The sequence below is a fragment of the Lutra lutra genome, chromosome 4, assembly GCF_902655055.1.
Source record: "Lutra lutra chromosome 4, mLutLut1.2, whole genome shotgun sequence".
In the NCBI taxonomy this organism is placed as follows: Eukaryota; Metazoa; Chordata; class Mammalia; order Carnivora; family Mustelidae; genus Lutra; species Lutra lutra.
In genome coordinates, this window is record NC_062281.1 from 162,555,188 (window position 1) to 162,578,565 (window position 23,378).

At 44.1% G+C, this 23,378-nt stretch overlaps 1 protein-coding gene across 4 annotated transcripts in view; it reads left to right on the forward strand.

The window, feature by feature from the left end:
* EIF2B3 (eukaryotic translation initiation factor 2B subunit gamma) overlaps positions 1–23,378 on the forward strand; it is a 129,611-nt gene that overhangs the window by 95,053 nt on the left and 11,180 nt on the right. For all 4 annotated transcript variants that reach the window (XM_047726476.1, XM_047726477.1, XM_047726478.1 and 1 more), the window contains 5 exons: positions 312–439; positions 1,550–1,740; positions 4,257–4,334; positions 4,881–5,029; positions 21,029–21,132. In XM_047726476.1, the coding sequence (XP_047582432.1) occupies positions 312–439; positions 1,550–1,740; positions 4,257–4,334; positions 4,881–5,029; positions 21,029–21,132 (650 nt within the window). The remainder of the gene's footprint in view (positions 1–311; positions 440–1,549; positions 1,741–4,256; positions 4,335–4,880; positions 5,030–21,028; positions 21,133–23,378) is intronic.

Sequence of the window (23,378 nt, forward strand, 5' to 3'; positions counted from 1 at the left end):
TGATCTCTGTCTGTCAAATAAATAAATCTTTAAAAAACAACAACAAAAAAACTTTTCTGCATAAATTCTTGCATAAATTCTGCATAAATTCTTGGATTTAGTGCACTACCCTCCTACCTCCAGCTTGAAGCTGATAGAGAACTTAGATCCTCCACTTCTCCAGAACTACCAAATCCAAGCCACTTTTGATCTCTGTCAGTCCCAAAGTGGCATGACAGGAAGGAATTTGGCTTTTCCTTGGATGTAGAGTTTTTGACCCCATAGCATCCAGACAGTCAGATTTCTCATATTTGACCACTCTTTCTTCCTAGGTCAATCACTTCCATCCGGAGTGAACTAATTCCATACCTAATAAGAAAACAGTTCTCCTCAGCTTCCTCGCAACAAGGACAAGAAGACAAAGAGGAGGATCTAAAGAAAAAAGAGCTCAAGTCCTTAGGTCAGTGCTTGGATTGCTGCAGTAATAGGAGTTAGCAGCACATTTGGAAAGAGTAGCTAGCCAACAAGGCAACAGCTTCTTGTCTAACACTAGGCAAGACAGGGTAGCTGACACTATTCCCTGAGCTCTGCGTAGGCTTGCTCAAGCAGATTCTGTCACTGTGCTCTTCAAGGATTAGCTAATCATGCCTCAAGTCCATTCTCCGATTCATAGCCATGGTTTGGCTGTATCTCTCACCAGACTATTTTGAGTAAACTCTATTTCCTACTTCTCAGTTACCCTGTTCTCTAGGCTCTGGGCAGCCCCATTCCTGACTAAATTCAGCCTCTTCTATCAAGGGAAGAAGGGTGAAGGAGTATACTATTACAGTTCAGGCAGAGGCCAATCAGACTATCTCCTTTCCAGGATGTAGGGGAGAGGTCTGTCTTATTTGCTCTCATAGCCCTGCCTAGTCCTTGGCCAGTCTTGGGTTCATAATAGGTGTTCCAAAAAAGTAGTTATCAAGTGAATAAATGGAGGCAGTATAACATGATGGTTAAGATACCAGGTCTTGGCATCAGACAGACCTCAGTTTGAAATCTTACTCTGCCACTTACTAGCTCTGTGACCTGAGGCAGGTTACTCAGTCCCCTGAACCCCAGTTTTCTTATCATACAATAAAAGATCTCACGTGTTTGTTTTAAGAATTGAAAAACTGGGGTCCAGATAACTCTGGCTTCAAGTCCTATACTATTTCTGTCATAACACAACTACTAGATATGGTCATAGAGGCTAGCAGCACAAAGCCAACATGGCTGGTCGCTGAAGCCTGGACCCTTGCTTAATTTATGTAATGATTTACAAGAGTCCTCTATTTTATTGTCCTTAGTAGTATTTCATTATTGGTCAAACTTGGCTTTTAAGACCTCTTTTTTAAGCATTTTTTTGTATCCTACAGTATCCAAAGTTCAGAAAAGCATGTTGCCTCTTTGAATTTAACTTAGTCTTTAAGGTTTTAATGGGATTTCCTCCAGGGTTCATGTTGTATGGGTAAGTTCCCAGGAGAGAGGTGTGAGCTATGCCCTCTTTCGAAATGTGACTGAGTCTCTATTTGCTCTGTTTATTCTGAAGATATTTTCAGTTTTATAAAAGAAGGGAATGCGCTGACCTTTGCTCCCTATGGTGCCTGCTGGAATATCTGTCGGGGAGACAGGTGTGAAGACTTATCCAAATCACAGGTGCGCTGCTATGTCCATATCATGAAAGAGGGGCTTTGCTCTCGAGTAAGCACCCTGGGACTCTACATGGAAGCAAACAGGCAGGTAAGAGGAAGGGCTTAGAAGAGGAATCGTGGGAGCTCCTGCCCTAGAAACAGACTGAGCGTTTGTCTTATATCTTCATTAAGTACCCAGTGACTTGTTCAGAATCCCTCTCATTCCCAAGGTTGAGCAAGACCTGGCGTGTCAAGGGTACCACTGGGTTGGGCACTCAGGTGCAGCAAAAAGGGAAGTGGTGGGCCTAGTCCATATGGCTCCAAAGAAGGGCTGAGATCCCTAATAAGGCTAACTTTTGGCCTCTGGATTCAGCACCTTTCTCCTGTTCTGGTCATGAGGAGATCTGCATTATTTCATAAACAAGCAGATAAATACTGTGTAATCATTACTGTGATGAAGCAAACATAGGCGCAGAGAGGAGGCTTTCCTAAGAAGGTAAAGGAACAAAGTATAGGCAGATGGTAGAGCCTCGAAGAAAGGAATGTCTACAAGAGGGAAGTGTCTGGAAACAGCATCAGAGAGCTAACCCCTCCTTTTAACCCTGAGGTTTGTGAGATACAATGAGCAGCTTCTGTTGAAGGGGAAGCAGTGCTCTAAAAGATAAGTCACGTTTAGTTAAAGGGGGTTGGAATGAGGAGACAGTGAAGATACTGAGGATGTAGGGGAGCTCTTTACTATGTAGCGGGCACAGGAGGAAGGCCTAAGGAGGAAGGGGTGATGGGACCGTGAAATGGAAACTGGGCAGTAAAGGGTGGAAACGAGAAGAGGGAAAGGTAGGTGACTGAGGGAAGTATCCTAGGGTGGCATGCGGGACAATGGAGAGGAGAGGATGAAAAGATTAGCTCTTGACATGGTTTCCGGTAGAACTCTGTGAAAACTGTCAGTGCAGGTGTAAGCTGAGAAGTGAAGGGGGAAGGTGAAGTAGAATGATAATTGTTGAAAATCGGGATTGGAATGTAGTCCCTGAAGAAAACCTGGCTCAGAAACCTTGAGGATCCACACTGTATGATAGGTGTAGCCCCAGCCCTAGACCTCAAGCTGGCTTTGCCCTGGATTGGTTATAGATCCAAGAGAATCCAAGCCAGAGAGTTTATGAAAAATCATAACCAGTCCCACATTTACCAAGGACAGTCCTCAATAAAGTTAGCCCCAGTTTGGGGTCAGAGTTATTAGAAACCATCCTTAATTTGACTTTCAGGTCTCATTTCTCAGTTCTGTGACTAGAGCTTGCTGGTCTGCAAGCAAGACTAGGGACGAGTGCTCTGAAGTATCAGCCCAGCACTGTGTGGCAGAGAGGCCTGGAGAGGCCATGGTTGAAATGTAATGAAGGGAGGAGCTCCCGGGGATAAGGGCTGAGGGATTAGCCTTCACACTGCCAGTGTAGCCAGTCCTGGCACGGCGCCCCTCGGCCAGTGTGGCCACCACACATAGCGCCCTGACCAGCACTCTGGCCAGGCTGGAGAATGACAATAGGCACGCTGCCTGTGCCTTCCTAATGGGTCCAGAGCTAAAATTCTCCATATCTGTACCTTTTCAGTTTTCTCGTACTGGAGAGAGTATAGTGTGAACACCTTCAGCCTTTTATTTTGGCTGGTGAAGAACATGGATGCCTTCTCAGGAACTGTCCTGATTGTAGAATTTGTCTGACATTGTTCCTACCTTCACTTTAGGCATGGCCACACTGTCTAGGAGGGGAGCAGGCACCTGGAATGAGTATGGTCAGGACTCAGAATGCTTCTTGCCCTCAGTAGGCCTCTTGAAGGCTTTTCTCAATGTCTTGAGGGACATGGCATTACTTTAAATATTTAAATTTATTTAAATTTATTTATAATAAATTATCTAAGTTTATTTGAATAGATAAATAAGTTTAAATTTATTTAAATGTTTTGATTTTAATTTTAATTTATTAAATCAGGGAGGAGATGCTCAGTAGGAAACTAAGGATAAGACCACTTAGAATTTACTGCATATATAATCCTTGTGCTAGGGGCACCTGGGTGGCTCAGTCAGTTAAGCGGCTGCCTTTGGCTCAGGTCATGATCCCCGGGCCCTGGGATCGAGCCCCATGCTGGGCTCCCTGCTCAGCGGAGAGCCTGCTTCTCCCTCTTTCCGCTGTCTGCCGCTCTGCTTACTTGTGCTCATTCTGTCTGTGTCAAATAAATAAATCTTCAAAAAATAAAAAATAATAATCCTTGTCCTGGGGGAAATACAGCAGCCTCCTGCCCTGCCTCACCCAAATAGGAAAGCTGTGGCTGAAAACTCCCTGCTTCTCTAACTGGGCATTGAGTTCTTTTTTTTTTTTAAAGATTTTATTTATTTGGCACAGAGAGAGAGATCACAAGTAGACAGAGAGGCAGGTAGAGATCAAGGGGGAAGCAGGCTCCATGCTAAGCAGAGAGCCTGATGTGGGGCTCGATCCCAGGACCCTGAGATCATGACCTGAGCCAAAGGCAAAATCTTAACCCTCTGAGACACCCAGGTGCCCCATGGGCATTGAGTTCTACCTAAGATGCTTTTGGGTATTTTCTGGTCTTAACTTTGGTGACCAAACCTCTCTCCTCAAGGTGCCCAAATTGCTGTCTGTTCTCTGTCCAGAAGAATCACTGATTCATTCATCAGCCCAGATTGTCAGCAAACACCTGGTAAGTGCTAGCTTGGGCAGGGCGGGCATGGGACAGTCTCTGGGTGCACTGAGGTATATCCTTGAGAAGATGGATTGGGGTTCTCAAGCCTGAAACTCATTAGTCCTAGGGAAATCCCGACTGGGTTCTGGTTAATAAAATACTACCTTCTAGCCCAGACACTCACGAAGCTGGACAGGTGCTGACCCCAGGCACACAAATTCTGTAAGGAAGATCCATGATAGTCTTGGGACTCAGACACAGCAGCTTTCCATCTCTGTCCCTCTTCTCATCCTGATTTGAGCACTCTCTTCCAGAGAGCACATCTATGCACAAATGCATGAGTGTGTAAGTTTGAGTTGATCTCAGAGGTATTATGTGACCTGTGGCCCTGAGAAATATGGTCCCATGCTGGTGACCATGATGGGGTGGAGCAGAAGGATGATGGTCCCTCTGCTGATGTGCCTCTGGGGGAAGGTTGCATTGGACCCTAACTCAAAGGATCTGAGGGATTTGTTTGCAGTCGGTTGAGATGGATGGACAATGTTTTATATTTGCCTTTTGCAGGTTGGAGTTGAGAGCCTCATTGGGCCAGATACGCAGGTTGGAGAGAAGTCATCCATTAAGCACTCAGTCATTGGTTCATCCTGTGTTATAGGAAATAGAGTGACTATCACCAGTTGCCTTCTCATGAACTCAGTCACCGTGGAGGAAGGGTATGTTTCCCCCCGTACCCACTTGAGGCTAGGGGCCTGGATTCTCTGGGAGGTTTGGGGAGCCAGTCCACCCTTGGAAAGGGCTCACCTTGAGGAAGGGAAGAAAAGGAAAGGTGAAGGAAAGAACAGTACCTAGGCCCTTTGAGGCCTTGGTTTCGGCTCCACAAAGACATAGTCTCGGAAAGCATTTCCAGCAACTTTCTCACACTTACTCCAGTTACGGTCCTGAGAGAGGCTGCCTCCTCTTGCTTTGGTATGCTGCTTGATGGGTTGGCCACCATAGTGCACCACTGACAGTGCTGGAATGACACTTACCAACGTCTAAGGGTCATCTTGCTTCTCTTGGTGTCCCACAGCAGCCCTGAAGAAGGCAGAGGACTAGGAGGTGCGGTCATTTAAGCCACATACTATTTCTAAGGGAGAGCTTCTGTGTTAGAAGTTATGGAGAGTCTTCCCCCATTTTGAGACACTTTAGAGTATCTTAAAATCTTGGTTTAAAAACAGCCTAAACTTGGAGTAAGACTTGAACGATGTTTAGTAAGATCATTCCTCGGTATGGACCTCAGGTTTTTCCTGTATAAAATGCAAGCATAGGCGTGGAAGAGAGGAAGGACCAAGGTAGTGGTCTTCAGACTTTTTAGAAAGTGAACTTTACTTTTTGTTACAATAAATCTTATGTAGAAACTCAGTATTTAAAACTGATAAAAGCACAGCTGTTTGCAATACGAAAGGGACACTTGTCCTTCTTAGAGGACATAAAGCAGTTCTATAAACAAATTTTGAAAAACACTAGACTCGATCAGCCTGAAAGAGCTGATTCTAAAGCCTTGATTCTAGCTCTGAAACCTGCCTATGTCTCCGTGCAGGAACGGATAGGAGAGAAGGTTAGAGAAACCTGCAAGTTCAGTGAAAGCTGAACTACCTCTCCTAGCTGCCAGTGAAGGGTTGAGGGAAAGGTTAAGCCTTTGCCCTTTAGGAAGAGTGACTCATGGAAGATATCAGACAATATTGAGGGAGGAAGTACCATAATTAAAAAACAAGAAAGTTGGAAACCACAGGGATATTGGCCACTAAGTTCTGTCCTCCCCCAAGTCCATTTCCCAACTTGATTCCCAAGCCCTGACAACCAGGCATAAAGCCATTAGTCAGGAAGTCTGGAAGAATCTTCTCTGGAGATTCTGACCAGCCCAGAAAGAAAAATTTATTGACGTCAGATATTTCTAACAGCCCACTCAAATCACCCTGCAGTGAAAATTAGGGATGACGAATTCCATTCATGTGCTTAGAGCTTCCAAATAGCTTTTTTAGAATCCTCCCCTGAAGATGAAGAGATAAGCAAAGATTACCAGAAATCTAAAGAGAGCTTATCATGAAAGATCCACAAATCAAACAGTTAGAAAAAAGCTACTTAGAAGAAACAGACTCTGTAGGGAAAGAGAAATACTTTCAAACAACCTCTTATTTCAAAGAACAAAAAAAGAACTCTAGGAAATTAAAACTTTGATAACAAAAGGAAAACCCCAGTAAAAGAATTGTAAGATAAATGTCACATTTCCCAGAAAGTAGAGCAAAAAGATAAAGAGATGGAACAGGGAAGAGAACAGATAAGGAAATGAGAGGACGGGTTCAGAATATTTAACATCTGAATAGGAGTTCTGTAAAAAAAGAGAGCTGAGATATCAGAGGAGGAAATTATTTAAGAAATAATATAGGGGGGCACCTGGGTGGTTCAGTGGGTTAAGCCTCTGCCTTCAGCTTAGGTCATGATCTCAGGGTCCTGGGATCGAGCCCCGCATCGGGCTCTCTGCTCAGCAGTGAGCGTGCTTCCCCCCCCCCTCTCTCTGCCTGCCTCTCTGCCTACCTGTGATCTCTCTCTCTCTCTCTGTCAAATAAATAAATAAATCTTAAAAAAAAAAAAAAAGGAAGAAAGTAAAAAAGAATATAGGAAAATGTCCCACAAGTGAAAGATATGAATTTACAGAATGAAAAGGCCTACTAAGTGCCCAGTACAATGGGTAAAAACAAACCTCCATCATTTTGAAATTTCAGAACGCTGGAAAATAAAATGTGCTACAAACTTACAAAGAAAAAATAGTAAGTCCTATACAACCAATCAGGAACCAGAATGGCTTTGTTTTGGACTTACCAGTAGCAACAATGGAAACTGGAAAATACTAGAACAATACCTTCACAATTCTGAAGGAAAACAAATTTCGACCTAGAATTCTATACCCCAGCAAAATGTTAAGTGTGACCATGGAAAAGGTCTCAAAAACTTTTCTAGATGGGTTCCACCTAAATGAACAGTAGATGAAAGAGATAAGATACACGACTCTAAAAAAGGAAAAAGTATCATTGGACGATACTGAAGGCAGATCTAAGGATGGACAACTTTATGAACTGCCTGAAGCATAAAGGGAGCTGTTAGCCCGGAGTGGAATCCACAGAGCACTTACCCAGGAAGATGAAAGTGATAAAATACCAGATGCATATAAACATCTTGAAAGATTTAGACAACTGGCTGAAAGTTCAGGTTGAATTAGTAATAGCATAGAATACTATCTAACAAAAACAAAACAATTATGAACTGTTTAAAAAGTACACGATGAATTTTTTAAAAAATCTTTAAAAAGTACACGAAAAGAAAAGGCATCATAGTTCACTATGTAACTCAACTGTGAAATAGAATTTATGTAGTCGGGGCGCCTGGGTGGCTCAGTGGGTTAAAGCCTCTGCCTTCGGCTCAGGTCATGGTCTCAGGGTCCTGGGATCGAGCCCCGCATCAGATTCTCTGCTCTGCGGGGAGCCTGCTTCCCTCTCTCTCTGCCTGCCTCTCTGCCTACTTGTGATCTCTCTCTGTCAAATAAATAAATAAAATCTTTAAAAAAAATAATAATAATTTATGTAGTCATAATAAACACTAAGACCAAAATTTTGCTGTAACAGTATTGAAAGGATGAGGGATAGGAAGGGAAAGATGGATGGGGGGGAGGCTAAATCCTCATCTTCCATTGTGGGAAGTCTATTGATAATGCCTAAAACTAAAACATCAAGAATGATATTATGTAGCATGTTATTAGTGATACCTCCCTATCCCTCCCTAGAGATAAGGAGGTAAATACTGAAATACTCAGCAAACAAAAGTCTAAAAGTTGTCTCTAGGGGGACGCCTGGGTGGCTCAGTCAGTTAAGCATCTGTCTTTGGCTCCAGTCATGATCCCAGGGTCCTGGGATTGAGCCCAAATCAGGCTCCTTGCTCAGTGGGGAGCCTGCTTCTCCCTCTGCTTCTTCCCCTGCTCCTTCCCCTGCTCGTGCTTTTTCTCTGTCTTTCTCAAATAAGTAAAATCCATAAAAAATAAAAATAAAACAAAAATTATATCTGGGAAGAAGGAAATGAGTAGGAGAAAGAGAAGACTGCTGTTTTTCATAATAAAACCTTCAGGGGCGCCTGGGTGGCTCAGTGGGTTAAAGCCTCTGCCTTTGGCTCAGGTCATGATCCCAGAGTCCTGGGATGGAGCCCCGTATCGGGCTCTCTGCTCAGCGGGGAGCCTGCTTCCCTTCCTCTTTCTGCCTGCCTCTCTGCCTACTTATGATCTCCGTCTGTCAAATAAATAAATAAAATCTTAAAAAAAAATCTTCAGAAAGATTTAAGATATATACATGCATTGGGGCACCTGGGTGGCTCAGTTGGTTAAGCATCTGACCAACTCAGGTCATGATCTCAGGGTCCTAGGATTGAGCCCCACGTCCGGCTCCCCGCTCAGCAGGGAGTCTGCTTCTACCTTTCTTTCTCCCTTTCTCTGTCTCTCTCAAATAATTACGTTAAGAAAAGATACATGCATGCATATATGAATTTAATTGCCAAAAACAGGCCAGAATTTGGTGGTACACTGCTCTCCGTGGCATGCTGATAAATTGTTAACAACCAGTTCTCTGAGGGAAAAAATAAGTGGTCTGATCTATAACATTTGCCAGTTTCCGTAGTGTAAATTCTCCCACCATGGCCAATGGTGTCAGCAGACACTGAGCTGGGGAGAGATGCTAGCAGTCAACTCTCCCGAGCAGAGCAGTCGGGCTCCAGCACATCACTGATGATAGAGAGCTGTCTCAAATATTTCACTCTCTTGTCAAACACAGAGACGCACTGGAGGCTGAAGACTCTACATGAGTGCAGTGGTAGAAGTCTGTGCAGTCACAGAGGGAAAAGAGTCAGGAAAGAATTAAGGAAATGATCCTTGATCTGAATCTTGAAAAATGATTAGAGCCACCGGGTTGGAGAAAGGAATGTTCTAGATACATCGAGAGTGTGAAGTGTGAGACAGCATCTCTTCATTTTGATCTTAGCTTGAATTTCATCACTTAAGAAGCTTCTCTGACTACCCCCCTATCAGATATCCTCTGTCCCACTCTGCCTGAGTGGCTCAGTCAGTTAAGTGTCTCATTCTTGGTTTCAGCTCAGGTCATGAGATCAAGCCCCGTGTCAGGTGCTGTGCTCCACTGCGGAGTCTGCTTGAAATCCTCCCTCCCTCTCCCTCTTCTTCCTGGACATATGCACACACACTCTCTCTCTAAAATAAATAAATCTTTTTAAAAAAAGAAGAAGAAGCAGGAGCAGTCTATCCCAGTACTCTCTGTTACATCACCCTGTTTTATTTCCTTCCTAGCATTATCACGGTCTGGCCTTATCTTGTTTACCTGGCTCTAACAAGTAAATATTAGTTTGAGAATATACGTGTCACTATTACATCTTGAGAGCCTATAGGAGCTCAATAAAGATTTGTTACATGAAAGAATGGTAAATAATTCATAATTAATCAAAATACAGAATTCAAAGAGGAATGGATAGATAGGAGACAAGGCTATACCAATGGCCAAGGACCAAATCATGGACTATCCACTACGACATTTAATAGGTAACAGTAACTTAAGAGTTTAAAGGAAAGGCATAACATAATTAAATCCACATTTTATGAAGATCATCTTGGCTACACTGTGTAGGGTGGTGTGAGAAGGATAAGCATGAAGGCCAGAAGACTACTGAAAGAAATAGAAGTCCTAAATTAAGGCAGTCGCAGTGGCAATAGGGAAGAGAAATAATGAGTTGATTAAAAACTATAAAGCATGGTGATTGGCTGGATATGTGAGGTGAAAGAGAAATTAGGGAAAACTTCCAGATTTCTTGCCCAAGCAATACAGTTTCTGGTGTGCTCTTCACTCAAATAGAAATCAGCAGAGGATTTGCAGGGTGGGAAGCAGGGAAATGATGAGTTCCATTTGGGATAAGTTGAGTTCCTAGCAGGCGGCCTTGACATGCAAGACTTAATGTGCAGGAATGGAGCTTGGGAAAGAAGCCTGTGTTTGAAGTACAGGTTTGGGAGAGCAGTGGGCATAGAGATGGTAACCGAAGCTGTGGGAGTAGAGGAGATCACCCAGGGAGATTGTGTGGCCTTAAAAGAAACCAAGACAAGACCTTGGGGAACATCAACAATTTCAAGCATAAGAAAAGGAATCTAAGGAGACTGATGAGGAAGGAATCTAAGGGGTAAGGGAGAGGACAGTTGGTAGGTGAAGCCCAGGTTGGGGAAACGGGATAGACGGTGGTGTACTCACTGAGATGAGAAAAGGCGACGGAGGAGCAGATCTGTGGAGACGAAAGGCCGTTGTGGGGCACATGGAAGTTAGAAGTGCCTGTAGGACATCTAAGTATGTGGAGGTATCCAGTAGCCAGATTATGACCGGAGGTTAGAAGAAGAGGTCAGACCCACAGACCTCTTCCTGAACCGTTGTCGTGTTCTCTAACTACTTTTGCTGTCTCTATTTCTCTTATTCTTCCAAATCTGCCCTTCCGCCATTCCTCTTATGGATTAGAACATGAACTTTGGAGTCAGACTGCCAGACCGAATCCTGGATCTGTCATTTACTGGTCACTTAGGGAATTGACTTTACGTCTTCGTGCGTGATTTTCTCACTGTAAAATGGAGTGAAAACTGAACTACCTCACAGGTTTATTGGGAGTACTAAATTAATAGACATAAAGCACTTTGAACAGTGCTTGGACATAGAATGTTAGCTGTCATTAGTTTATCGTCCCTATCATTGTTTATCATTAATCTCATTTCACAGAGGTGGCATGTTGCCAGTGTTGTCCTCTGAAGGATAGCTCTGGTCATGTCCTTGTTCTATTCAACAACTTTTTTTTTTTTTAAGATTTTGTTTATTTATTTGACAGAGATCACAAGTAGGCAGAGAGGCAGGCAGAGAGAGAGGAGGAAGCAGGCTCCCTGCTGAGCAGAGAGCCCGATGTGGGGCTTGATCCCAGAACCCCGGGATCATGACCTGAGCCAAAGGCAGAGCCTTTAACCCACTGAGCCACCCAGGCGCCTTCAACAACTTTTTTTTGAAGACTTCCCCCTACTTTTAGAAAAAGTTTGAACTTCCAGGTTCCTCATGATCTAGCTCCATCACTGAGTCCTGGAATGTTAGTGAGATTGAGCCTCAGAAGCCACCCCACTCAACTTCTGCATTTTTACACATGAGCAGAGTATGGAATTCCAGACTTTCTTCTCATTGCACCCTTGCTTTTCTATGTCCCATTCTGGATTCATGCACGAGACCGACAGCATCACCATTCTGTCAAAACCAGAACCACACTTGCCTTTACCCATTTGATCGCCTCCTTCCAGAGTAGTTCATGAGGCTCTGTAACTTCCACTCTGTCTCATCTTACCTCAGACCTTCCAGGGAAGACAATGCAGTGACTTTCCCATTTGCTCTAATTAGCAACGTCTCCTTCCCCTCCTGTGGGCGGACTGATAAAGGAACAGCCCTCTGGCACCTCTTTAAAGGCCAGTATTGTGTCCTGAATTGACGTTAAGAGACTTGGTGAGGAACCAAGGCTTGGTAAAAAAATTCAGGTTGCTCATGTCAGAGAAGTTCATAGAGAATGCCTAGCATAATATCCTAGAGTCAGTTGCTGTTTTGGAGGTGGTATAGTCTTGGATGGCAGGAAACAATAAAGGTTTAGATGGTGGTGGTGCTATTTTTTCAACTAAAAAACGTTGAGGGAGAGCTATAGGCAGCCCACATGGGGCTAATGACTAGGGAGGCCATTACAGATTACCCAATCTGGCAAATTAGCTCCTGGTGATAAAATCAGACATCCTGCATCCCATATGAACCTTTTCCCATTATCTTCAGGTCATTTAGTTTTAATTACTTATGGTAAATTTGGGGAAAGTAATTAAATTGCAGTCACATGAGACTTTATTACCCTGCTGCTGTTACATCTGACCAGAGTGGCAGAGTAGAAACATGAATTTGTCCAGAAGGGAGTTTCTCATATTCCAGACTTGCTTGTCTGTCAGCAGTGGTGAGCTGCCGAGACTTCTGGACAGTGGCTTGGACATCTGCCCAAGGTCCTTAGGTCATGAGGGATGCTAATGGGACTACCTTGGGGAAGGTATAGGCCAGACTGCAGAGAAGGCCCCTGCCTGACTTTCTCATTTTCAGTTTCTGGTGGAAGTTCCATGTTCTATGACAGCTGAAGCCCAGGAATTCAAAGTCTAGTGAAAACTTCATGTCACGGCTTCAGTGTCAGTTCTGTGCTCTGCATCTTTGGCTTTCTGGTCCTGAACAACATCTCCTGCATCTCCTCCTAGTCCATAGTGAATGACCCAGGGGGTAAGGTAGCTCCTTCACATGTGGGCAGGCAGGCCAGGCAGCCAAGTTTTCACCTAGATTTTCTGTGTTTTCTGTAGGCAGCAAGTGCCCACTGTCAAAGTCCAACAATATATTATTGTTTCTCATTGTTACCCTGAGTGTCCTCTTCACCTACACTCAGCTGACTGCCCAGCTCACTGGGTCCCTTACTTTTCCACTCCCCTTTATTCCTGACGTTCACTCTGCCTGAATTGCCTCTTTCTAGAGATCTTTACCTATAGAAATCCTTCTACTCATCTTTCAGAGTCCAATACATGTTCCAACTACTCCATGCAGCCGTCTTTCCCCCACCTCTGTGTTCCCTGTGCACCCATAACACTTGATGTATGTTCATGTGCCATTTAGTGCATCTTTTTTGTCCCTCAATAGACTACAGATTCCTTGAATACAGAAATAGTTCTCCTCTATCTCTGTATCTCTCTTTTTTTTTTTTTTAAAGATTTTATTTATTTATTTGACAGAGAGAGATTACAAGTAGACAGAGAGGCAGGCAGAGAGAGAGAGAGGGAAGCAGGCTCCCCGCCGAGCAGAGAGCCCGATGCGGGCCTCGATCCCAGGACCCTGAGATCATGACCTGAGCCGAAGGCAGCGGCTTAACCCACTGAGCCACCCAGGCGCCCTCTCTGTATCTCTTAATGCCTAATACTGTACTTTTTATATAGTAGGTATCTTGGGAAGTATTTACTGAACGAAAAACAGGAATCCCTGATTTATCCTTCCCTACCATAATTGGCTGAGCATCTGTCAAGAGAGCTGTGTGTACTACTAGAAAAAGTGGTAGAGTACCTCACTCCTTAAAACTCACCAAAATAAGGGGCGCCTGGGTGGCTCAGTGGGTTAAGCCGCTGCCTTCGGCTCAGGTCATGATCTCAGGGTCCTGGGATCGAGCCCCGCATCGGGCTCTCTGCTCAGCAGGGAGCCTGCTTCCTCCTCTCTCTCTGCCTGCCTCTCTGCCTGCTTGTGATCTCTCTCTGTCAAATAAATAAATAAAATCTTAAAAAAAAAAAAAAAAACTCACCAAAATAAAAACATACAAGCAAACCAGAAAAGGAAACTTTATCTACAATAAAACTAGATAATACCACCACGTACTAGTATACAGACTGAGGAATATATCTGCCAGATACAATGGAATGCAGATCAAATCCAAAAAGAACATCAAGATTTGACCAACATAAAGAATAAGGGCATGGGTAAACCAAAGAATTGGCAAACATCTCTTTTGCAAAATCTTTTTTTTTTTTTAAGATTTTATTTATTTGATAGAGACAGAGATCACAAGTAGGCAGAGAGACAGGCAGAGGGAGAAGGGGAAGCAGGCTCCCCGCTCAGCAGAGAGCCCCATGTGGGGCTCAATCCCAGGACCCTGAGATCACAACCTGAGCCGAAGGCAGAGGCTTAACCCACTGAGCCACCCAGGTGCCCCAATTTTGCAAAATCTTAAGGCACATAGAACTGACAGAAAAAACCACTGAGGCACATAGGAGGGCTGGCCTCAGACTTTTCTGTGAGAACATTTAAGGCAAACATTTAGGAGTGAAACAACATTTAGAAAATTTGGAGGGAAAATGATTGTGACCTAAGAGTCCCATAACTAATCTAAGTTATGGTTGAAATATAAAATCATCAGAAATACTCCAGGGGTTCAGGAGATGTGTCACCCAAGAACCCTCTGGAAAACTCTCCTTGAAAACATAATAGAGGGGCATCTGGGTGGCTCAGCTGGTAAGCCACTGTCTTCGGCTCAGGTCATGATCCGAGGGTCCTGGGATCGGGCTCCAGGTCAGGCAGGCTCCATGCTCAGCAGGAGGCCTGCTTCTCCCTCTCCCACTCCCCCTGCTTGTATTCCCTCTCTCACTGTCTCTCTCTCTGTGTCAAATAAATAAATAAAATCTTAAAAAATAATAATAATAATAGAGCCAAGTAAGAAATGAAACAAAATACTGATTAATGGGTTAGTTGTATATAAAAGTGAACTCCCTTAAACATAAAATTAAGTATGTGGTAATTAGTGTTGCAAAAGGACCATGATTATTGGAAGAATTTTGTCCATGTTTCTTCAGTAACACTCTTGAAAATACCAAATTATGAAATCTTGGAAAGATCCCCTGGACTTAAAGGAGCTCCTTAGGACTTTTGACTCATTTTTTGCCTCTACACTAAACCCATCTTCTTAGGTGGAGAATACTACTGCTTAATTCTTTGATGTTGTTACTTCATTACTTTGATTCCCTCCAAAGCCTTCTTTTTCTTAGCCTCTCTTTAGGGAATAGAAGGACTTAGATTTATTAGGAGGGAAACATTTCTTACCACTAAACCTTTATATAGTAAACCAAAGGGAACCAAAGGGAGGAAATTTTCAGCTTGTTCACTGAAGCCAATACATTTTCATCTAGAGGACCAAGAGCAAGAGTGGCCAGACAGAAAGGTAAAATATTTCTTCAAGCATTATGTCTCATTACCTGAATTGACCTGGATGAATACCACAAATAATAATGTTGAAGGAGAAAAAACCAAGTTGCAGAGGGAAACATAGAGAATTATAGCATTTATATAAAATTTTTGAAACATGGAAAACAATACTATATGTTGTCTACTAATATATACTTTTTTCTGTGCCTAAAATATTTCTTTAAAAAAAAAAATTTTATCTATTTACTTGAAAGAGAGAGAGATCACAAGTAGGCAGAGAGGCAAGCAGAGGGAGAAGGGGAAGCAGGCTCCCCACTGAGCAGAGAGCCCAATGCGGGGCTCAATCCCAGGACCCTGGGAACATGACCTGAGCCGAAGGCAGAGGCTTAACCCACTGAGCCGCCAGGCGCCTCTGTGCCTGAAATATTTCATTAAAAATAATACATGGAGGAGGGGCGCCTGGGTGGCTCAGTGGGTTAAGCCGCTGCCTTCGGCTCAGGTCATGATCTCGGAGTCCTGGGATCGAGTCCCGCATCGGGCTCTCTGCTCAGCAGGGAGCCTGCTTCCTCCTGTCTCTCTGCCTGCCTCTCTGCCTGCTTGTGATCTCTCTCTGTCAAATAAATAAATAAAATCTTAAAAAAATAATAATAATAATAATACATGGAGGATACCTGGGTGGATCAGTTGGTTAAGCCTCTGTCTTCGGCTCAGGTCATGATCCCAGGGTCCTGGGATCGAGTCCTACAATGGGCTCCTTACTCAATGGGGAGCCTGCTTCTCCCTCTATCTGCTGCGACCCCTGCTTTTGTGCTCATTCTCTCTCTCTCTCTCTCTCTCTCTCTCTCTCTCTCTCATTCTCTGACAAATAAATACAGAAAATCTTTAATAATAATAATAATAATACATGGTTCTTCATCTAGAGGGATCCTGGACAAGGACCCCTTGGGCTAAGCTTAGGAGGCTCTTGCCTCTGGGGAAATCTGGGTGAATCAACCATAATCTTTGGGCTGAAGTAGTGAACTGGCCTAAAGTAGGCCTTTAGTCTATACCTAGAAAAACTATGTGTATCTCCAGTTCCATACTCTTTCCTTACCCAAGGTTATGAGTAAGTTTAGAAAGCCTACCAGCTCCTTCCAGAGAAGAACCTACCTGTCCTCAAGGTTACTGAACAGGTTGATGGCTCTTTGCCAAATACTGCCCCGTCACCGGCTGAGTCCAAGCCCCTCACACAAAGGAGAGTCACTTACCACTATGTATGCTTGGGCACATTGCTTAGCCACTGCAAGCCTCAAATTTCTCTGTAAAAATTAGAATAAATACCACCATCCCTGCAGGCTTGCCAAAAGGATTGAGTTACATAATGAACTTAAAATGCTTTGTGTAATGACTGAGAAATATTCGACATCAGAGTTATGTGAGTTCCCTTTTCTTCTGTAATAAACTGAAGAAAGTTCTAACCAAAGCCAGAAGAGCAACTAAAATTTGGAGGCCCTTTTGCTTCCCTGGCCAGGGGTTCTTCATTTTTTTTTTTTTTAAGATTTTATTTATTGGGGCGCCTGAATGGCTCAGTCATTAAGCATCTACCTTCAGCTCAGGTCGTGATCCCAGGGTCCTGGGATCGAGCCCCACATCTGGCTCCCTGCTCAGCAGGAAGCCTGCTTCTCCCTCTCCCACTCCCCTGTTTATGTTCCCTCTCTTGCTATATGTCTCTCTCTGTCAAAAAAAAATGAATAAAACCTTGTAAAAAAAAGATTTATCTATTTGAGAGAGAGTGATGGGGAGGGACAGAAGGAGAGAGATGAGAAGCAGGCTCCCCAGGATTATGCCCTTTCCTGGAAGCAGAGGCTTAACCAACTGAGCCACCCAGGTGCCCCTAGGGCTTCTTCCTAGTATCCTAGGCCCTGGAACATCATGTGGTATAGTACGCCTGGCCAAGCAGTGGATCTCCAGACCTTGCTGCAGACCTCTGTGGTCTTTCTCATAGTCTCTTCTCCACTGAAGCATTAGGATTTTCAGGGTAGTTTCCCAAAGCCTGAAGTTTTGCTTAAAATTTAACCCCACCAAGGGGCACCTGGGTGGCTCAGTCAGTTAAACATCCGATTCTTGATTTTGGCTCAGGGTGTGATCTCAGGGTTGTGAAGGAGCCCAGCCTTCTGCTCAGCTCTGAGCTGAGCATGAAGGATGGTTAAGATTCTCTCTCCCTCTTCCCTTGCCCCCCCCAAAATTTAACCCCACCAAGTAGAAATGAGGACTGAAACTCATTAATCTTAGCCATCTCTCAGTAGCTTCTTAGAAAAACAACCAGGTATTAGCACAGCAGAGTCCTTAGCACTGAGCTAAGAGTTAAAACTACATTGCAAAAACCATAGTTTTGGCATTGGGTCAGTTCTTTGCTGGAGCTGTAGAGAAGTCACCTCCCCTTGGCTTTATGCACTAACCAGAAAAGGCAAAGCAGGGACGCCTGGGTGGCTCGTTGGGTTAAGCCTCTGCCTTTGCCTCAGGTCATGATCTCAGGGTTCTGGGACTGAGCCCCACATTGGGCTCTCTGCTCAGCAGGGAGCTGCTCCCCCTCCCCCTCACACCACACACACACCACCTCTCTGCCTGCCTCTCTGCCTTCTTGTGATCTGTGTGTGTGTGTGTGTGTGTGTGTGTGTGAAATAAATAAAATCTTAAAAAAAAAAAAAAAAAGAAAAGGCAAAGCCATTATTATAGATTGGCAACCTGGAAAGAGCTTACTTGATATGGTAGTATCATCCTTCCTCTCCAGTGTGAGCACACACACACACATCCAGTAAAATCCTTAATCTTAGAATTTCTTTCTGGAGAGACGGAAAGCTCTATTGGCTTGACATTTTTCCGGAATACCTCGGCCTTGCTCATGGAGGTGACTTGTGACCATAGCAGTGGTTATAGGGAACAATGAAGAACCCAATGGCAGAAAAGAGCTTCACACTCACTAAGCATTTTGTCAGGTGTTCATCTCAAAGCCTTCTGCAGATCCACTGACCAAGAGCTTCAGGAGAGCCCCAGCTTCTTTTCAGTCAACCCACTTTTTCCCTACCATATCTGCAGATTCTGCATTGCTAGTTTATGGGTCTCAGAGGGAATTACACATAAACTAAATGAGACGAGGTTCCTGAACACCTCAATCAGACTGGCTAGACAGAAGGAGAACCCAGGCTATCCATTCCTATGGAATTCTGACCTCAATCAGTCTAGCCTCTTCCTTCCAGAAATGGTTCCCACTTATATCCCAAATCCCAAAATAGCCATGTAGTAGTCTCTAATTATGGCCTCTTGAATTCCTCTTGGCTGTTTTGGTCTATGCCGACTATGTTTACCCCTTTCCTAGCTCAAGAGCCTTTGTTCTCAGGCTCTTAAACTACTGAGCAGGAGGTATCCTCCTACTCCCACTCTGGAAAAAGAAAGAAGTCTTTTCGATGAGAAGCTAGTAGCCAATTGTAAGCCTGCTTTGTCCCAGGAACCTATTTCCGAGGCTTTCTATACTTCCTTACTACTCTTCTTGGGGAATTTTCATCAAGAAGCAGGAGCCATGGGGCACCTGGGTGGCTCAGTGGGTTAAAGCCTCTGCCTTGGGCTCAGGTCATGATCCCAGGGTCCTGGGATCGAGCCCCGCATCAGGCTCTCTGCTCAGCAGGGAGCCTGCTTCCTCCTCTCTCTCTGCCTGCCTCTCTGCCTACTTGTGATCTCTGTCTGTCAAATAAATAAATAAAATCTTAAAAAAAAAAAAAAAAAAAAGGAAGCAGGAGCCACTCTAGCTGCTAACTGAACTGCTTTGCCTAAAGCAGAATACAAGTTGGAAAGTTCTGGAAGGTCCCTTAATGTCCAACCACTGTGTATCCCGATTTTTTGTGTGTATATTCTGAATCTGAGCCAAAAAACAAACTAATACTGTCTGCCTGTCTCCAGCCCACTCCACAGAGGTGCTATGGCTTTTGCCTTTTGCTGCTTTCCGACTGGCTTAACCTTCCAGAAGAATAGAGATAAAGACAACTCTGGAATGCTATAGCAGGCTAGAATTCCTTTTCTGCATTTTACTAAAAAGTCTTGGCGTTTGGGAAGAATCTTTTTTAATAGCCTCTGCACAAATAGTTTCAGGCTTTGGAATGTCCTCCTCGCCATCCCCCATGCCTCCTGGGTTGCCTGAGGATTTTTCCTTAATTGGTGTTTTGTTTTGTTTTGTTTTGTTTAAATGGATGCTCACACCCTTCCTACTCACCTTCCTTCTCCGCTTTAGCTGCCCACTTCTGACTCTTTAAGGTAGTGAATATTTCCCTGTTAGGGCCGAGCCCTTCCCTCCACAGAGCCATTTGGCTCTCAAGGGCAGCTTGGCAATTCCAAGCAAGCTTCCTCCAGTCTTTCCTTCCCTTGATTTCTTTATATGGCGTTATGATTAAATGTATGGATTCTGGAGTCAGGCAGCCCTAGATTTGAATCTGCTGCTTGGTAATTATGTGGTTTGGGGCAAATGGTTTAACTTCCCTAAATCTGTTTGTTACCTCATCTGCAAAATGTGGTTGTTATTTTTTACTGCATCAGAGGCAAAAATGATACTCCCAGAATCATCTAGGAAGCTCTTTTTGTCTAAATACATGAGGCCCCCATCTCAGACCTACCAAAAGGATTGATGGAAGCCAAGACAATGAGGGTGTTTTTGTTTATTTTTTGCACTGCCCAAGTGATTTTTCTGATTAAATGGCTGGATTTGTAAGTCACTCCTGTAACGTACCTAGAGTATTTACTTGCACGACATCTAGCATAGAGTAGGTAGGCAGTGGGTGCTAGCAAAGGTTTTCAAAAGGACCTGTCTTCTCACCTACCAGTCTTCAGGAGCCAGAATGATGCTCTTTAAACACATTAAAATGCCAAGAGCAAGAGGTGCTACTCTTGAGAATGTAGGATCTGGGGTAGTCTTTTTTTTTTTTTTTTTAAGATTTTTATTTATTGGGACGCCTGGGTGACTCAGTTGGTTAAACAGCTGCCTTTGGCTCAGGTCATGTTCCCAGGGTTCTGGAATCAAGTCCCACATCAGGCTCCTTGCTTGGTGGGGAGTCTGCTTCTCTCTCTCCCTCTGTCTGCCACTCTGCCTGCTTGTGATCTCTCTCTGTCAAATAAATAAATGAAACCTTTTAAAAATATTTATTTATTTATTTATTTATTTATTTATTTATTTATTTGACAGAGAGAGGGAGAGAGATCACAAGGCAGAGAGGCAGGCAGACAGAGAGGGGGAAGCAGGCTCCCTGCAGGGCAGAGAGCCCGACGTGGGGCTCGATCCCCAGACCCTAAGATCATGACCTGAGCAGAAGGCAGAGGCTTAACCTACTGAGCCACCCAGGAGCCCCCAGAGTAGTCTTTGATGTGGCCTGGAGCTAGTTTAAAAAACACTGGGTTTTGTTTCTTGTTTTTGTTTTCTAAATGAGTTTGGTTTTGATTAACCAAAAGTCTGTACTGAGAACTGTGGGGCACCTGCTGTTCCCATAGCTGATCTCCTAGGGAGATTCATGAGACTTAAGCCTTAAATGAAATTTGGGATATATTCCCAGGTGAGCAGCTGAGTGGTGGGTCAGTGCAGGGACGGGTACCTAAAGAACTGAAGTCATGGGGTCTGCAGTTTTCAAGCCTTGGCGGGAAAGATCATTAGGAAAGATCCCTAAATTCAGGTCCACCCTTGGGCCAGCTGAGCCATTCTGTCTCCCGGTGATAATTTGAGGCATGTAGCCATTAACTGGATGGAGCAGCTATTCCTAGCCTATGGAGGAGCCAGAACCCCCAACCCATAGTGGTGAGGATGCTGATGAGAGCCACGGGCATTCTGTAACCCGGCTGTTTATTGTGTTCCAGAAGCAACATCCAAGACAGCGTTATCTGCAACAATGCTGTGATAGAGAAGGGAGCGGACATCAAGAACTGCCTAATTGGAAGTGGCCAGAGGATTGAAGCCAAAGGTAAACCAAATTACAATCACAGATGCCACTTTTTTCCTAGCACGGTAGTACAGTTGGTGCTCAGTGCTGGTGACCATTAGGGGACAAGCACATGCTTTCTCTGTGGGTGAAACCATGAATTGATAAAGCCGTCTTTGGAGGAGAATTGACATCATTGTCAAACCTGTTAATTTTGACTTAACAGTTCCATTTTTAGGAATGCATCTTACAGATAATCTCATAAATATATACAGCCTTGTTATCAAAAATTTTAAAACATAACCAAAAAGATCTAATGGCCCAGATTAGCACCAATACTTTACAGTGGCTCTTGGGCCTATGTGAGAAGGGCCAGTAATCCAGCAAAAGTGTTGAAACCCGCTTTTGAGCTCCTAGACTCCTTGAGCACCTTGTCTCACCTGCTCTTGAAGAGAGGTAGTCCCGTAGGTTCCTGGCCTGGGGGAAGTTTAGCCGTTTCTTCGGAAACCGTTCACTCAGAGCTCCTGTCTTGGAGATGGCAGTGTTAGCTCACTCAGCTCTGCCACTGGAGAAGAACTGTACAGGCATGCCTCGTTTTACTGCGCTGCACAGATACTGCATTTCTTTTACAAATTGAGGGTTTGTTGTGACCTTGTGTTGAGCAAGTCTCTGCGTACCATTTTTCCAAAAATATTTGCTCACTTCATGTCTCTCTGTCACCTTTTGGTAATTCTTGCAATATTTCAAACTTTTTCATTGTTATCATATTTGTTCTGGTGATCTGTGGTCAGTGATTTTTGATGTTACTATTGTAATGGGCAGGGGCTCCACAGACTGCATCTTCATTTATCTTTTTTTAAAGTTTTGTGGGGTTTTTTAAGATTTTATTTATTTATTTGACAGACAGAGATCACAAGTAGACAGAGAGGCAGGCACAGAGAGAGAAGGAAGCAGGCTCCCTGCTGAGCAGAGAGCCCAATTCGGGGCTCGATATCAGGACCCTGGGATCATGACCTGAGCCAAAGGCAGAAGCTTTAACCCACTGAGCCACCCAGGCGCCCCTTAATTTATCTTAATTGATAAACTTTGTGTGTGTTCTAACTGCTTGACCAACCAGTCATTCCCATCTCTTTCCTATCCTCCGGTCTCCCTATTCCTTGAGAGGCAATATTGAAATTAGGCCAGTTGGGGCACCTGGGTGGCTCAGTCAGTTAAGCGTCTACCTTTGGCTCTGGTCATGATCCCAGATCCTGGGATCAAGGCCACATTGGGCTCCATTCTCAGTGGGGAGTCTGCTTGTTCCTCTCCCTCTGCGCCTCCCACAGCTTGTGCACTCGCTCTCTCTCTCAAACAAATAAAAACTTTTAAAAAAAATTTTTAAATGAAATTAGGCCAATTAATAACCCTGCAATGGCCTCTAAGTGTTCAAGTGAAAGGAAGAATTGCACATCTCTCACTTTTTTTTTTTAACGCCTTACTTTAAATCAAAAGCTAGAAATGAGTAAACTTTTAAGTGAGGGAGACATGTTAAAAGCCGAGATAGGCTGAAAGCTGGGCCTTCTGCACCAAATAGACAAGTTGTGAATTCAAAGGAAAAGTTCTTGAAGGAAATTAAAAGTGCTACTGTAGTGAGCACACAAATGATAAGCAAAACAAACTTATTGCTGATATGGAGAAAGTTTTAGTGGTCGGAATAGAAGATCAAGCCTGCCACAATATTCCCTTAAACCAGAGCCTCGCCAGAGCAAGGCCCTCACTCTCTTCAGTTCTGCGAAGGTTGAGAGAGGGGAGGAAGCTGTAGGAGAAAAGTCAGAAGCTAGCAGAGGTGGGTTCCTGAGGTTGGAGGAAAGAAGCCCATATTCGTAACATAGAAGTACAAGGTCCCCCTCTCCCTCTGCCCCTTCCCCACAGACCTACCCCCTGCCCCACTTGCTTGTGTTCTCTCTCTCTCTCTCTCTCTAAAAAAAGAAATATATTTCTTAAGGCTGTAGCGGCCATAGTTATTCCTCTGATGGATCTGGGCAAAGTAAACTGAAAACCTTCTAGAGGGGTGCCTGGGAGGCTTAGTCAGTTTCAGCTGGTTTCAGCTCAGGTCATGATCTCGGGATTGGGAGACTGAGCCTGTGTAGGGCTCTGTGCTCAGTGGGGAGTCTGCTTGAGATCCTCTCTCTCCCCTTCTATGTCCCCCTTCCCCACATGCTCATGCTCTCTGCCTCTCTAAAATATTTTAAAAAAAAAGAAAAGAGGGGCGCCTGGGTGGCTCAGCGGGTTAAAGCCTCTGCCTTCGG